Source organism: Peromyscus maniculatus, chromosome 1 (genome assembly GCF_049852395.1).
Source record: "Peromyscus maniculatus bairdii isolate BWxNUB_F1_BW_parent chromosome 1, HU_Pman_BW_mat_3.1, whole genome shotgun sequence".
NCBI classification, from domain to species: Eukaryota; Metazoa; Chordata; class Mammalia; order Rodentia; family Cricetidae; genus Peromyscus; species Peromyscus maniculatus.
In genome coordinates, this window is record NC_134852.1 from 140,849,205 (window position 1) to 140,866,745 (window position 17,541).

Here is a 17,541-nt window from a genome sequence, read left to right on the forward strand (position 1 = left end):
GTTCATTCCCTGAGTCCATCTAATAAGGGACACAGAACTGGCTCTGTAAAGTTGGTCACTGACCTACACACATGCCTTGGTATTTGTACCTCATATACATATCATACACACACAATAATAATATATAAATACTTAAGAAAGCAAAGTGTAACTGTGGTACTGGGTTATTTTAAGTCTATGTATAACCAATTCCTAATTTTAAAAACAATGGGACATTATTTTCCTTAAAAGTTATTTGAGAAGCTTCTAAACTTATTTCACTGGAATAGGTATAAGTTGTAAACTGGAAACAAAATACCTGTCTACAACAAGAGAGTTTCTTTAGAGTTGCTAGAAGTTACAGTCAACTCTTGCCCACATAGTACCATAAGACAGTAAAAACAAACAAAGGGTTTGCTACACAGGCTAGAGAATGAAACACTCATAAAACCCAAGATGAGGAGGAAGAGGTGGGGAGCAGAGGCTGACAAGAGTACTGGGGATGGGTATTTCAGTCTGACAGCAATGGAGGGTGGAGAACATGAGATTTCTGAGATGAGGGACCACTGATGGACCTTGAAACCACTTTTACAGAGCATAATGACATCAGCTGAGGCACCTTCTGGAGGCACTTGAACCACAGAACATCTGGGTGAGAAAAAACACTTGGTGATTAAAAAACAGGCCGGCTAGCAATATTACTCACATCAGGCACTGTGTTTTTTTCTGAGTCAGAGTTTGGGTCATGTAAAAGTAAAAGTGGCCCCAGAGAGGAGGAGAGTCTCTCACAGTTTGCCATTTAAACCTCCAATGACCATGTTTCACAGCAGGTTCAATATATTCCAGCATGTAACTGCATTTTAATTTCCTAAAACCACAGGACATAAATGTGATTTCAAATAGTGTCTGGATTGTGATATTCAATATTGATAAAACTATACAATATCCTCTTCAAAGTTCCAAAGACACAACACATGGAAAGTGCTCTTCATTTGTTTGAAAGCACTATTCTCAAAGAAGTTTATTCAGACTGGAATGAATTCTAAACAATGAATAGTTAACAGCTAGAGTGTCTGCCCTGAGGAACTGAACCCAGTAGAACACAGGAAATAACATGTATGTGTCCATCACTCATCAGTATAAGTGTCTTTTTGAGAACAGTAAATAATGCAAGACCAAACTGTTTTTGCCATAAAATGCTTATTAGCAGTTGTTTGGGAAAGGCATTTTAAAATCTATAAACTCAATGAGTATTTACTTGCATGGCCATCTCATTCTCATGCATGGAAATGACTCAATCACCTTTTCAACTTCACAAAACATGGAGAACCTATGGTCTCTTGTATTTCCAAGTAACCTTTAAACTAGATTTAAGAAAGAGAGGAAGTAAAGTTGTGTCTTAAGTTTGAGAGCCAGAAATAAATTTAAGAACACAGTACTATTCTTATTTAGTGAATATGAAATAATTCAACAAAATGGTCAACAGCTTTCATCATAAGCTACTGATCTGGAGGAAGGCAAAGAGGAAAGTGTTTTCTAAGGCATGGACAGTGGGTAATTATGGGCTTTCCTCTTGAACACGACTGCCTTTGGCTATGGACCTCACACCAAAGCTGACTGACAAATTCAATGTTTGTTTTAAAGCAACATTATCTGTTTGATCAGTAAAGTATAACTTAGAATGAAATAATCCCATTATGATTAACAATTTAAGGTGTGGGATTTAAGTTCTGGCTAGAAAACCTGGGGCGAAGCCAGAGTGTCTGGAAAATGAGACAGCTGGGCCCCTGTGGTCACTCTTCAGATTCTAAGGTACTACCAGGGATAAGCTGTTTCACTCATGATTTCATATCAGCTTTTCAAGGTAACAAAATATATTACATATACCAACTTCATAAAAAAAAACAAAAACAACAACAACCCACTGGTGAGAAAAAACTGGTCATCTCAGAACTGAGAAATGAATGCCCTTCTTTCTTAGCCCCTCATTCGCATTTGACTTCCATTTACTCATTCCCCTCTGGAGGGCTTTCCATTTCCTCCTTCCTTCTGGATTCTAATGAAGTCTGCTCAAGCATCATCTCAGTGGCAGACTCTGGGAAGACTCAAGGCAAGTAAGCACAATTTGGAACACCCAAGGACTTCAATCTGGGGAAGCTGCACACAGTGCCATAATATAAGCCATCCCAAGAGCATCAAACTTGTGCCAATTTAAAAAGCCATGGTCCGACGCCCTGTAGACAAGAGGTGTTTTACACTTTGAGTGGTACTTAGATTCCAGGGAGGGAAACAGGACACACAATTTTTTTTTTCTTTTTGCTCAGAGAGAATGGGCAGAACAAATGAAAATAAATGCCGACAAAAGCCTCTGGCATAAATCTGATGCAACATCCTAATTTGGGTAACAAAACCAAAACAACAGGGGCAATTCTTAATACTGTGTCTGATTTTCCTCTCGTTATAACTCAGTAAGGTAGGTCTTACCATATTCTTATTAACATATATTAACTACATACAATATTAAATGTATACAATACATTATGGCATTTTTGTACATACATACAATACTTTCATCAAGCATGGAGGTCCTATTATTATCTTTTGTTTTGTTTCAGACAAGGTCTCATGTTGCTCAGTCTCACCCCAAACACACAAGAGAGCTAAGGCTGACCCTGAATGAGTGACTCCCCTGCCTTTAACTTACAATTGCTAGGGTTCTGGGCATATGTAACCACACCTCTCACACACACACACACCCGCCCGCCCCGCCCCCCCCCCCCCCCCCCCCCCCCGGAATCTACTCTGTAGACCTGGCTGGCCTCAAACTCACAGAGATCCGCCTGGCTCTGCCTCCAGAGTGCTGGGATTAAAGGCATGCACCACCACCACCCAGCTTTATTTTTATCCTAATAAGTAAGGAATCTGAAAGCAGGGAAGCTTCTTGATTGCCTAAAAGCACATAGTATACCTACTGGTGATGAAATCAGGGTCTTAACTTGGGGCTATTCTTTTAGTGTCTATATATACTAATACAGAGACTAATAGTAAACAAAATGTGGTGGAGGCTATTCTAGGCAGGGAGTGGAAGACGGTGTAGAAAAGGAGTCACACCAGATATAAGAAGAAAGTGTCAGCACAAAAACTTCATGCAATAATTATCCCCACAACACTGTTCTACAACCTCACTTAGTTCAACTGCTCAACATTTCTGTCTTTACATTGGTCAAATAAGCAAAGGAGTAGACAATTTTTATATTGTGATAATTGTTAAAAAATAAAAGATAAAGACAACAGCCCTCAAAGCATGTGAAAACTAATCCAACAGGAAAAACATAGGCAGCAAGAGCACACGTCATTTCTTTACCATTTGTCCCCCCCCTCCCCCCCCTCCCTCCCTCCCTCCCTCCCTCTCTCTCTCTCTCTCTCTCTCTCTCTCTCTCTCTCTCTCTCTCTCTCTCTGTCTCTCTCTCTCTCACACACACACACACACACAGAGTGATATTTGCACACAGTGTACACTATATGAAAAACTACAAAGAGCCACAAAAAGGATAAAGAGGTCCTGCTGAGCTCTGCTCTAGACATACCTGCTTGTGGGTCCTGGTTGAAACGGCAGTACTTGGAGTTGTCAAGAGAAGGGAGGCACTGCTCGATGGGAACCCAGACATACGTCTCAGGACACAGCAAATCAGAAGGTCTATACTGACCCTAAAGAGAAGTGAAGACAAAAGGCACAGACATTACAAACACTAACTCCTGAGTTCTGAGGCTCCATGGGGCAAGGAAAGGCATGGTGACAGGAAAGCTTTGCCATATTTAGAGAACACATATGTAATGCAAGGCTCTCTAACACATCAACATTTAGCAGGCTATACTGATTTAGAAGTTAAGCTTTTACTCCTTTGGAAGAAATGAAGTTGTCTTTGAAAAGCTAGTGAGGAACAGAGCGAAGCTTCTTTGCATATATTAGAGAACCATACAAAGCCATATAAGCAAACTTGTTTTCAAAAGTAGAACTTTACTGTCCTTAGTCACTAATTTTTTAGTTTAGAGACTCAAGGCTGGTAATATTCAGTCCATGCAAATGTTTTAAAAAGTGCTAGTAATATACATCTACTAACAATCTAGTGAATATACAATAAAAAGCTTAAAAAATAGAAATTCTAACAAAACTTCTGTAATAATATAACTTCAAAAATTCTATTTTAGAAAAATATGTAGATCAGTTACATACTTCAAGTGTGCAACACTATACAATATTTGCTGAAGTAAATAAATCATTCATTTATGGATAATATATAATTAAGAATGATACAAACTGTAAAAAGCATTAGTGAATTTTTTCAGAAAACCAAAGCTTTTATGTTCTCTGAACTTGTTCAAAATTCCAAATGTCTGAATATTAAAATTCAAATTTGATATACAAGTTAAAATCTAGTGTTTTAAATTTTTTACAATCCAGTGTAAGAAATTACTTCAATATAAGGAACAACAATCCAACCTAATTTCTCTTGTATTTACTCAATGGCCTCCACATGATTTTTGAGCACTCTTCACTTCCCCTACTGACTAAAAGTGTCCCTTGCTAAATTCCTATATATACTGAGTTCTCGGCTTGTCATGTACCAGGGACACATAGTTTTCAATACCAATTTCATGTTATTTTTACTTTTTCGTAAATCTAATCTCTCATCACTCTATTTGCAGAATCTTCTCCATTTTGCTTTATTATCCTAGAATTCTCAATCTGGCGTAAAAATACAACCAACATGATTTTAAAAATGAATAAAAATTGAACAGCATATTTTCATGTAGTGAAAGAACGTTTGAGAATCCCCAAGAATATCTAGTGAGAAAAGTGTGTTAAAATAACAATGAAACTCCCAACTGTCCAAACAACCCTATTCTCTAACTTGAGGTGGAGTCAAGGCAAACATTGGAAGTGAGGGTAACTAGACCTCACGTGACTCGCAGTCCTGAAGGCTGAAATAATGGACTTTCCCTTTAAGTACAGTCCTTATGTACACACAGGTTCATGACCAAACCCCCAGAACGAGGTTTGAATCAAACAACCCTGACTAAGACTCAGAGAGGCAGCAGTACTGCCACAAGAAGTGACAAAGCCATGCTTTTAGAGAACCGGCAACGAGTCCACTGGAGTGACCAAGGGGCACCCACTTTGGGTCCACAGAAACTGTGTGTGTCAGGCACAAGTCCTCAAAGCACCTGGGTTCTCACAATCTTCTCTGAAGGTCATAGCCACTCATATCAGAGCTCTACATTTACCTCACTAAAATATCAGAAATACATTTTAACTTCTTCATATCATTTGAAATCAAATTTGCCAATTAAACGCTATTCTCCAAAGTATAGGCTTTTTTCAATACTTCAAATATTCTCTCAAGCCATCAAAAAATGCAGTTTTATGGAATAAACTACTCTGAAATATTGTGCTTTCTAAACTAAGCAGGCTAAGTTATGTGACTGAAGTGTTTAGAGCTGAATTCAGAGTCACCATCACACAAACGAAAACCACAGGGATGTGAAAGCTACCCTGCCTGTGCCCTATTGTAAGAAAAATGAGAGATGTTTGTATTAAGAATGTAATTACTTAAGGATTTGGACATACTTTCCCGGGGTCAAAAGAAAAAATATTTAATCAACCTCTAAGTATACTCATTCAGATTGAACAATGAAGTAAAAGCAGATTAATTCTTTCCTAGGGTGCTGACTTTTGGGTAAATGAGAAATGTGAGTTACCACAGCTTTCTGAAGTAGGAGCTTTCAGAATTTTGAAAATGTAACATCTTTGACAGCTTATTCCACGGCTTTTTGAGGAGTTCTTTCAAAGTGACAAAGAGTTCAGAAGAGAAGTGAGTCGAGTCCAGGTTGCTATAGAAGAGTTCCTATTTTACTCCAAATAGAGCTGTAATACTCAGTAATTGTCTTTTTAGTGGGAACTGCTTAAGGTTACTTGGAAAATGAGAAAGATTACAACATGGCCATATAATATTTCAGTCAATTTTACTAGGTTGTCATAGAATAAGAATTTAGAAAACGTTAAATCTAAAACACTGTGCAAGGACAAACCCTCCAAACCCTAGCTGAATACATTTCCTGCTCCACATCTATTAGAAAAGACTGTCTTCCGGAAGGGGGACTGTTTGCTTTGGTTTTGGTCAATGCAATGAACAAAGGCATTCTCGCTTGCAGGCTTTAGCCCATAATTTGAAGGTCATTGCCATATTGGTCTGATTTTCCAACATATCAAAGAGCCACCAAATAAATTATGTAAAAAATGTTAGTCTAGCAAAGTAATCAGAATTCAGCCTAAAAACTACATTCATTTTTGATAACCAGGGGTTAAAATATCTCATCATCGTGGCTGGAGTGCTGACTTGGTGGTTAAGAGCACTTTCTGCTCTTCCAGAGGACCCAAGTTCAATTTCCAGCACCCATGTGGTGGCTCACAGTTATCTGCAACTCTAGTTCTGGGGGTCCAACACCCTCTCTGGCCTCCACAGGCAGAGACATATGTACAGGCAAAATACTGGTAAACATAAAATAATTAAAAAAACTATCTCACTTTCACATCCTACTCAACATGTATGTAGATAGAGTATGTAAAGTATGGCAGTAATCTGTCAGTAATAATAGACTTAAAAATAAACTGATATCTTACTACTTCCAGTGAAACACAGCAAACAGCACTTAGGCAGTTTCCTCCAGTTAAGACATATCTAGTTAGAAATCTGAATTTCTAAAGGCAAAAAAGTGTCTGATGATATGAAGCAGCAACAAGAAATGATTCTAGCAAGCTTTAAGCATCAATTTTGTCATGTTCGTACTGATGGGATTCATAAACTATCAAAATCTCCCCCATTATCAAAGGGTCCAGTTTCTTTACTTTTTCAAAGGTATACAGCCATCATCCCTGTGTATTTCGATCAAATCCTAAATAAACCTTAGATTCATGAGCCCCCAATGCCTTACCCTCCCACAGTGTATAGGCAATCCATTTAAAAATGGAAGGCCTGGGGCCTGAAGAGATGGCTTAGCAGTTAAGAGCATTGACTGCTCTTCTAGAGATCATGAGTTCAATTCCCAGCACCCACATGGTGGTTCACAACCATCCGTAATGATATATGGTCTCCTCTTCTGGCCTGCAGAACACTGTATACATAGTAAATAAACAAACAAGTTTAAAAAAATCTAGAATATTAAAAAAAAAAAAAAAAAAAAAGGAAGGCCTGAAAGTGGGTAACGGAGCTCACCACCAAGCCTGGTGGCCTGAGTGCATCCTAGAATCCACATGGTGGAAGGAGACAACCAACCTTCACAAATTGTTCTCTGACTTCTACACACATACTATGGCATGCATGAATCCCACCCCGCCCCCAACCCCTGTCCAAAATGCTTTTAAAAATGTAGTTAAAAATAAATAGTAGCCGGGCAATGGTGGCACATGCCTTTAATCCCAGCACTTGGGAGGCAGAAGCAGGCGGATCTTTGTGAGTGTGAGGCCAGCCTGGTCTATACAAAGTGAGTTCCAGGAAAGGCGCAAAGCTACACAGAGAAAACAAAAACAAAAACAAACAAAAAACAAAACAAAAAAACCCCAAAAATAAATTGTGTATTATTTCCTCATACTGCCAGGCATATTTTATTTCCATGCATGCTTGATCTGTAGCAAGCTTGTGGCACAGTCTACAAGGCCCTAGATGATCCTGGTTTTCTGCAGCTGCATCAAGTCAGTTAGGCTACACTGGTTTCTTTGTAGCCCCTGGAACATGCCAGACCTGTGTATACCTCAGGGCTTCTCAATGTCTCTCTGGATTGAGTCATTCTTAGTCTGTTTTTGTTGTTGTTGTTGTTGCCTATGTTCATATAGAAGGGACTAAACCCAAGACCTTTATGCATGTTATACAAACCCTGTACTAAGGAACTACATTAAAATCCTGGCCTTCTTTTTTTCTTTATTTTTAAATTATTATTATTTTAAATTATTATGCAACAGGGTCTCACTAAATTGTACTGAGAAGCCTTGAACTTGGAACCCTCCTGTTTCATGCTCTTGAGTAGCTGGAATTACAGTCCTTCACCACCAAGCTCAGTCTTATCTACTTTAAGTTTTTCTCAATGAAGCCCATCAATCCTTACTATTTTTCACCTGTAGGCCATATCAACACTCTTGTTGGTTTTTGTCAATATGTACCTAACTTCTTGTTATAATGCAGGGTCAGAGATTTTATTTTCAGCCTGAGCTTATCATTGATGTTTAGTAAACAATGAATCTAACACCACATTCCACCTTTCTTTTTTATAAACATAGTGGGTGTCCTGATTTATGTACTAATATGACATGCAGGAGTCAATCAGTATTTATCGAATTCATACTCTGGATGCAGCTCTACCATCCCTGTATTGTCTAAAACTAGCTTCTTTCCCTTCAGAAAGCCCAAATGCTGAAAGGCTAAGTTCACTATCATGACAGGGTCTATAAACGTCACTGAAATTAAAGAGGTTTCTTATTCAACGAAGTTAGAAACTACCCGCTCCTGTCAATTTCAATTTTCCTCTCAAAGCATTTATTTTTTAAAAACCTTGCGTTTTCTTTTCAAAGAAGAGCATGGTGTTTCCTATTAAGCTTCACTAAATGAAGACAACAGAGGGAGGGGGTAACATGCAACTTGAGGAAGAGCCTCTTCATTTTTGTTGGTAAAGATGGTAATGTTTTCTTCCTGTGTTGGTTAAGAGCACAACCCTCAGGCTGAAGAGATAGCTTAATGGTTAAAAGCACTTGCTGAAATTCCTGAGGACCTATGTTCAATTCTCAGCACCCACATGGAAGTTCACAACTGTCTATAACTCCATTTCCAGAGGATCCAACTCCCTCTTCTGACCTCCACAGGCCCCAGGCATACACATGGTGCAAGACATACAGTAGGCAAACACCTATACACATAAAATAATAACATTTAAAGAGCATAATCCTCATATTATCTGAATCAAATCTTATGACAACTTTAAAAGTAGCGAAAATGGCATTCTTTCTTTTTGGTGGTGGAAGCAAAATACTAGGGAATAAAGCCAGGACCCATTTCTAAGACAAGCACTCTACCCCTGAGCTACATTTCCAGATCTCAGACATTACTATTGTAGAAATAAAACAGCAAGATCATGTGCTGTGGGATGTTCTGTATGTTAAATGTGTTGCTCTGATTGGTTAATAAATAAAACACTGATTGGCCAGTAGCCAGGCAGGAAGTATAGGCAGGACAAAGAGAGAAGAGTTCTGGGAAGTGAAAGGCTGAGTCAGAGACACTGCCAGCCGCCTCCATGACAAGCGAGATGTAAGGTACTGGTAAGCCATGAGCCACGTGGCAACTTATAGGCTAATAGAAATGGGTTGATTTAAGATATAAGAATAGTTAGCAAGAAGCCTGAGCCATTAGACCATACAGTTTGTAAATAATATAAGCGTCTATGTGTTTATTTTATAAGTGGGCTGTGGGACTGCCAGAGCTTGCTGAGACTAGAGAGAAAACTCTCTAGCTATAATCATGCAATGTCAGTGATGAGCTATGAACTATTCTATGTTTCCTTTGTCATTCCATAGCTTAATCTAAAATTATTGACAATTTTCCCACATAATTTACAAAATAACCTCTGGGTCGTAAACTCAAAGCCAGTTTAATACATGCACTTGGCATTCAACAAAAGAAGATAAGTTGAGTCTTCCCATATGTTCACTACCTACGAGGAAAAGAGGAGGCAGCTGTGTCCAGTGACTTGCTGGACAGTGGCCCAACAGTTGTACTGAAAAGAATGAGGACTATACACAAGCTGCTGGTGAAACTCAAAGGCTAAAGGCCCAGCTTTCTCTGGAGCAGCCTAGGTCCCTAAGCATTATGTCTTAAAGGCTAAGTAGCATCCTGGGGAGGGGAGTCGGTGACAAGTCCTCACCAACAGCAAATACAGATTGAAGACCTGCATCACTGTCTCTCTCTGGCATTCCAAATCTATGTACATCAAAATTCCATCAAATAGGAGATGAAAAGTGAAACAACTGTTTCATCTTTACAGCTAGTTATGTGGTCCTGTGTCTTCATGGTCCCAGCAAGCTTCAAAAACAAATTTATCATTAGCTTTGCATTTAAAATGTTAATGTTGAATTAGTTATTAAGAATAACTCCATCTTCTCTCTGAAAAATATAAAAATTTCCATACAGTCAAATTCTTTGCCACTAACTTTCCTCTTAACACAGACTGACACATTTGAAGCAAGCTTCAAGCTCATGAATGGATCCATATATAATCTGGTATTATCTGGGGAAATATCATGAAATTTGGGGCTTTAAAATGGCATTATGCTTTCTTTCATCTTATTTCATCTCCTGTCTTCCCAGATTCCCATCAAAGAACTGCTTACAACTGAATACACAATTGATCAAAAAAAAAAAAAAATCAAAGAAAGTTGTAGTCTTTACATTATAATGGAAAATGCCCTAAACAATCCAAAACAAAGCAATAAAATGAGTAAACACTCCTCTTTAAACAATCTACAATGTTAAAAGAACTATTCTCTGATTGTAAACTAAATCCAGAAATACAGCATTTTAATTTCTAAAGGTTTTAACATCTTTTCAAATTTTTCTTTTTGGCCTTTGGAAGATGAAGTATGTGAACCCTTATATATTTGGGGGCCACCAGCGCTTGCAAAACTGAGATGCAAAAATCCTCTTTGAATGTTGCATTTTTCTTTATGAAAGTTCAAACATTTAAACGAGAAGTTATTTCTTTAATTAAAGTTAAAGGATTTGAGATTTTGTTATTTTTCTCAGAAAAAAAAATCAGAGAAAAGTAAAGAAATGCTTTCATATGATATTCACCCAAGTTACATTCTTGGTTTTTAATTGGAAACATCTGGGGATGGGCTTGGCAGATTGTAATAAAATTGAAGTTACCAATTCACACCCTGCCATTTTGAGGGTATTTTGTTTTTACAGTTTTCAAATCAAAACCAAATGGACTTTCCTTTGAACTCTGGTCCCAAACCAAAGACCTTTATGAGATTTTACTTTCAAGAATACTTTGTCAATATTTTGTGAAATGGGAAGGATTTCATGAGCATTTGAGAACAGGCTAAACTGGCAGAGTCTGTTTTGAAAGTTCAAGTTAAATTGAAATTTAAGTATATAAAAAAGATGAACTCACTGAACATGCACAAACCACTCACTCCCCTGCCTCTTACTGAATACCAGTGGCAATGTACACAAAAGAGGTCTCAGGCATTTTAGTCTTTTATCAGGTAAAACGTATCGCTATCCCACTTTCCGCAATAAACCTATTGACTTTACTGAAACCAATTGCTCTAACACTACCTAAGCAAAAATGTTTCAAAACGACCCACTAGAGTGGGCTGCCCTGCACAGCCTGCCCCTCAGGTCAGAATTCAGGCTTATTAAACCCAGTCCCTTCCCTGAAAGACAACACCAGTGGAATCCCATCCTCAGAGCACTGCAGCAGACCCTTGCTCCTGACTTTGTTACATAAACAGAGATTGACTTTATCAGTCCCCAAGAGAGTGCTTTAGACGTAACTCGAGCTGCTCTGTTCTCAAGAACTGTGGTTGTGCCACACTCAGCTGGTGAGTGTGCTGGGGCCAGTACAGACAAAAGGCCTAAACATCTGAATCCATTTGTGCACCCCAATTCTGAACACCAACAGATGGACTCCATGTGCTGCTAGACTAAGCTTTGAAATTTTAAAAATACATATTTTTTTCCCCTGACAAACAGAAAGTAATGGTATTTTGTGGTTCTTTAATTAAAATCCAAGCGTTCTCAAAGGCTCCAGGACTAACTTTAAAGCTGCTTTAAGACTGGGCTATTTATTTTGCTATTGGCAAATAATAGAGAATAAAGATTCTAATTCAGTTTTAATCACAATCTTTGCTTTTACTTTGGAAACCCTGAGTTAATCCTTTTTCTTCTGGAAAATACAAAGGAAGCTTGTGAAGAAAAGATTCAGAGAGTCAACTTACAGTGCAAATTTAATTTTAACTGAAGGGTCACAAGTTGAAAAGGATAAGGGAAAAAAATGAATGAATCAGAACAAAGAAAATAATATTCAGAGAAAAAAGTAAAATTCAAAGCTTTATTTTCTGTTAAAGATACGTAAGAGGGGCCAGGGTGGGGAATTGATTCACCATCCTGGGGAAGAGAGTTCATTCAGGTGTTTATCTGCTTTTTCAGGCCTCAGAAAAAGCACTCAGTGGCCCTCGGTCTCCACTACCTCAAAGAAGCCACTGTCACGTGGCCAGCAGTGAGGAGACTTTCAAGTTTTCATCAAGTCCATTCTCCCACTGCAACCAACAGGACCAGGCCGTGTGGATCCTTTACTGTGCAGCCCTTTACTGGCTCCCCAGTATCCACAGCAAAGTGGGACAATTTCTTTTTCAAGTAAAGTGCTTGAAGGTGTTTATGTGAGAACTGTGATTTTACTTAAAGCTGGTAAGGAATTATACAAGATGAAAACCCACCACAAACTGAAGAGCCTGAATTTTATTTATCACAACACAATCTGCCTAGATGTCTATAAAGTAATTCATATTATTCACATGTTCCCTAAAGAACTCACACATATTCCCTAAGGAACATCCACAGGGTACATACGAATCCAGACCTCCAGTCAGAGCTCCTCACATAAATCAGGGATGCATCTGAGCACATGGCATTAGATAAGGTTTCCAACTAGCCTCTCACCTGGGACACACAAGCCCAAGGGCACTCATAGGTAGGTACTAGCTAGCTGCTATCTGGTGCCCTCCCATTTGTGTGAAAGCCTACTCCACTTCTGAAACCAAATCCAACTACCGCACACTTTTTCTTTACTGAGACCTTTTGGATTCTCCCACTTCACCGCTGTCCCTAAAATCCCTCCCACGGAGACATAAACAATGTCTATCCCTCCTCCTAAGGCACCAGCAACAAACCAAGGTTCAATTCTCCGGGGAACTGTGTGATGATGTATTGCTGTGATTGGTTTAATAAAGAGCTAAATGGCCAAAAGCTAGGCAGGAGAGAATAGGCGGGACTTCTGGAGAAAGAGAGGAACTGGAGAAGAATCTAGGCACATGGGGGACACAAGTGAGACACTGAGGAATCAGACATACAGAATGAAGGAGACGTAAAAAGCCATGTGACAGAACACAGATCAAAAGAAACAGGTTAATTAAAGTTTTAAGAGCTAGTTGGGAACAAGCCTAAGCTAAAGGCCAAGCTTTCATAATTAATAATATGTCTCTGTGTCATTTGGGGGGGCAGCGGTTCAAGAAAGTCTGACAAGAAAGCTTGTTACAACTAGTGCCCAATGTGCAGAACATAAATCCACATGGGGCCTGAGAAAGCTGAAAAAAAGTTCTCAAAGTTGTCTGGCTTCATACAGCCCTGGGCACAAACACCTGCCTGCATCAGCAGCAACACAAACACCAGTTTCCCAGAGCTAGGATGATTAGGCATGGCTCCCATGGCTGCTGACTGGAAGGGGTGGAGCCAGCCGCCAGTGCCATGTGATAAACTAGCCACTTGGCAAGGATAACCTAGCAGTTTAAGGTCTGGCTCATGAGCTCAGACTAATGCTGCAAACATACGGAGAGCCAAGTCCAGACAGAGAAAACCTCTGAACAGGTACAGTATGCTTGAAACTGTGCTCAAAAAAAGAAAAAGAAAAATGGGTATAGACAGTCATAGCAAAAAATAGTTTAAAAATAATAAAATGTTAAAGAAAGAGTCAAGTCATATAAAAAGAATAAGCCACGTAAGGATGGGAAACACAAAGGGTGTCTGGATGCATTTTTGACTTTGGATTTTTTGAATGCTAATGAGCAAATGACAAATGCTGCCAAGAGAGTGGATTGTGGGAAAAACTACTGAATTAAACCAACCTATATATTTTATGGATGTCTTAACTTTAGAATGTAAGTCAGAAAATGTGTTGCCTTGTGAGACAGGTTATGCTTTTGTTTCCACTGAAAACAAAAAGCTATAGATTCCTTCAAAATTAATAAAGGTCAGATTTGACTGAAGGAGATCTCCTGAAAATATTGGCTACAGACATGAAGGGAGAAACCAAGAAAAACTACAAGACAGGTGACATATATGCTGATTCCTCTACTATGGAAACAGCTCTGAGACTGGATGAGACATGATAAATCTTGCTAGCTACAGAGTCCTCATGACTTATTATTACATGCCATCATTTCATAGGGCACAGATGGAGATTTACATTACAGTCTGATTATATAGTGCAAACAAACTTATAAAGTTGAAAGATGCCTTTTTAACCTGCTCAAACACAGAGCAGAAAATCATCTTTAGCTGATTTGTGCACACCACACATTCCATACTTGTGTGACTGCAGATATGTAAATTACCTTTAAAAGTTTGTGTGTTTTCAGAACAACAACAACAACAAAAGACCAGACATCAATGAAGACGAGTAGCCCAAGTGATCCAGCCTCTCAGAATGCTTCTACTGCAGTTTCTTCAACAATGGGTATCCAGAACAACTTTAAAATGGCTAGCTGAGATGGTCCAGCCTCACAGACTACTCCAGCCAGGACTTCAGACAAGCCTTCTACTTTCCCATTACACAGAGATTGGACAACAAATGATATAGCTAGCTCTCCCAGGACTTGAATATTATCCCAATTTTCTCAGGGTCCCCAAAAGACGCCATCACCCACAGAAAACAGGAAGCAGTCTAGAGAACACGATGCCCACTTATGGGGTAGATGGGTTTTGGTTGTTTTGTGAGTTATGGATGTTTTGTCATTGTTTAGGGGGTTGCTTGCAAGTTGTTATTGGTCATGGTCAGGGAGGAAAACTAAACAAAGGAGGTTATATTTGGGGATCTTTTTCTAAAAACATAAAAAGGGGGAGTATAGGAATGATAGGATAAAAGAGTAGATTATTGAATCTACTTTTAAACTAAAATGCAACTATTAATCTCAAATGTTTTACAGTGGTATGGATTTTTGTATATAGATACAAATTTAAGGTGATTTTTGTTATACTATATATATGTTTCTACTCTTGTTTAAGATATTGTGCCTATGTAGCTCATTTAAAAAATGTAATATAAAGTTTTAGTCCTTGAAAGCTATTATTACAAACTGTTTAGGATAATTAAAAAATGAAGGTTAGTAGTTAGTCATCTATAACAATCAAATTCGTGGGCATGTTAGGTATGTTTTCAAGGTCAGAGATATATTTTGGATAAATGGTCTTCAAATATTTCAGAGACCTACAGAATATGGCATTTAAGATGTTTTAATAACATAAGGCTTTTCATGACAGTGAGATATGTTCCCTCCTGGCAGCACCAATTAACTTCAAAAAAGGATATTGAGCATCAAAGAACCTCCATATGGAGTTGATTTTCATTGTGGCAAAGTTAACCACTGAGCAAGAAACTGTCCTTGTCTTGATTGCTGACAGCATGCTGTCCAAACTGGATGAGCAGGACACAAAACAAGATGACTGCCAAATTTTGCCAAGACTAGGTAAGACATTCTTAGTTAGTCATCATGGCTTGCTCAGCCTGCTTTCATATAGAACAACATAGAACCACCAGCCCAGAGATAGCACCATGTACCATAGGCTAGGCTCTCCTCATTGATCACTAATCTAAAAAACACCCAACTAGGTTGGGGGGTGGGCAAGGGGGAGAATATTGAAAGAGACTACTGAAAGCGGGGGGCATTTCAGGGTCAGGTAAAAACCTGGCACAAATGCTGTGGAATAATCCTCTTGTACACTGTAAAGATTTGTCACTCAAATTGGTTTAATAAAATGCTGATTGGCCAGTAGCCAGGCAGGAAGTATAGGCAGAGAGACCAAACTAAGGATGATAGGAAAGAGAAGGGCAGAGTGAGGAGTCACCAGCCAGACTCAGAGGGGCAAGAGATAAATATGCCATGCTAATAAAGGTACCGCCACATGGTAGAGCGTAAATAAGGAATATAGGCTAACTTAAAATCTAAGAGCTAGTTAGAAATAAGCCTGAGCTATTAGCCAAGCACATATAAGTAATATTAAGCCTCCCAGTCAATTATCTGGAAATACTGCCAAGTATTTGGGAACATGCGGGTGGGAGAGAAATGTCTGACTACACACAAGGGAATCTGCCAGGAATCTATAAGGATGACCCCAGCTAAGATTCCTAGCAACAGCAGATATGTAGCCTGAACTGGCCATCTCCTGTGACCAGATTGGTGCCTATCCCAATTGTCATCAGAGTAGTGTCATCCAGCAACTGATGAAAACAGATACAGACCCACAGCCAAACATTAGGTGTAATTTGGGGAATCCTAAGAGGAGTGGGTGTAAGAAAGGATTGTAGGAGCCAAAATGGTCAAGGACATCACAAGAAATCTCACAGAATCAACTAACCTGAGCTCATTGAGGCTCACAGAGACTGAACTGACAACCAGGGAGCCTGCATGGGCCCTCTGTGTATGTCACAGTTGTGTAGCTTGGTCCTTTTGTGAGAATCCCAACAGCAGGAACAGGGGCTGTCTCTCAACTCTTTTACTGGCTTTTGGGACCTCACTCCTCATACTGGGCTGCCTTGCCCAGTCTTAACACATGGGGAGATGCTTAGTCTTACTGCAACTTGATATGCCATGTTTTGTTGATATTCACGGGAGACCTGCCCTTTCCTAAACAGGAATGGAGGAGGAGTGCATTGGGGATGGGAACAGAGGGGCTGTGTGTGTGTGTGTGTGTGGTGACTTGGAGGAGAGGAGGAGGGAGGGGAAACTGTGGCAAGGTGTAAATTAACAAATTTATTTAAAAAAAAAAAAAAACAAAGAAAAAACAAAGAAAACACCCTCCAGCCAGATCTTATGGAAACACTTCCTCAATTGAGGTTCACTCCTTTTATATGATTCTAGCTTGTGTCAAATTTGACATTAAAACCCAGCACACTCTCCTCGAAGCCACATGCAAGGAGAGCAGAGTTGCACACAACAGTTGGCAGGACACTCAGATTAGGTTCTCCCGACCCCCCCCCCCCCCCCCCGCCGCCCCTCAATGAAGGGATGTAAACACTCAACAAGCCGAGGTGAGGTTATCTTTTGTGAACAGGCACAACTGAACTCCTCAAGACGACAGCTGTCTGCTTCCGCAGACAGTACTCTACAAATACCAACTGCCCAAACCCCAGGCTGAACAGTGCTCTGCCTTGTCATTCTCTCACTGAATGGATCCATGGTTAAATCCCGACCAGTTACTAGACTTCACCCTAATGTCTTGGGCATGCCCTGGTGAACTCTGCCAGGTTGGGATCTCAATGGCCTTGTGATCAAGGGGAAGACAAAATTTATGGTAATCACTACATAGAAACATAAACTTATACTTTGTAATTGAAGTATGACAAATGCTACCCAGAAAAACCAAAGCAGAACAAGAGGGAAGCCTAAATCAGACACAGAAGGTAGGGGCCACTGTTCTGGGAATATCATCTAAATTTCTACAAAGTACATGGTACAACTCA

General features: G+C 39.3%; 1 protein-coding gene across 8 annotated transcripts in view; it reads right to left on the bottom strand.

The window, feature by feature from the left end:
• Ate1 (arginyltransferase 1) overlaps positions 1–17,541 on the bottom strand; it is a 133,063-nt gene that overhangs the window by 22,769 nt on the left and 92,753 nt on the right. For all 8 annotated transcript variants that reach the window (XM_006976985.4, XM_006976984.4, XM_076553666.1 and 5 more), the window contains one exon: positions 3,567–3,687. In XM_006976985.4, coding sequence (XP_006977047.1) covers positions 3,567–3,687 — 121 coding nt within the window. The remainder of the gene's footprint in view (positions 1–3,566; positions 3,688–17,541) is intronic.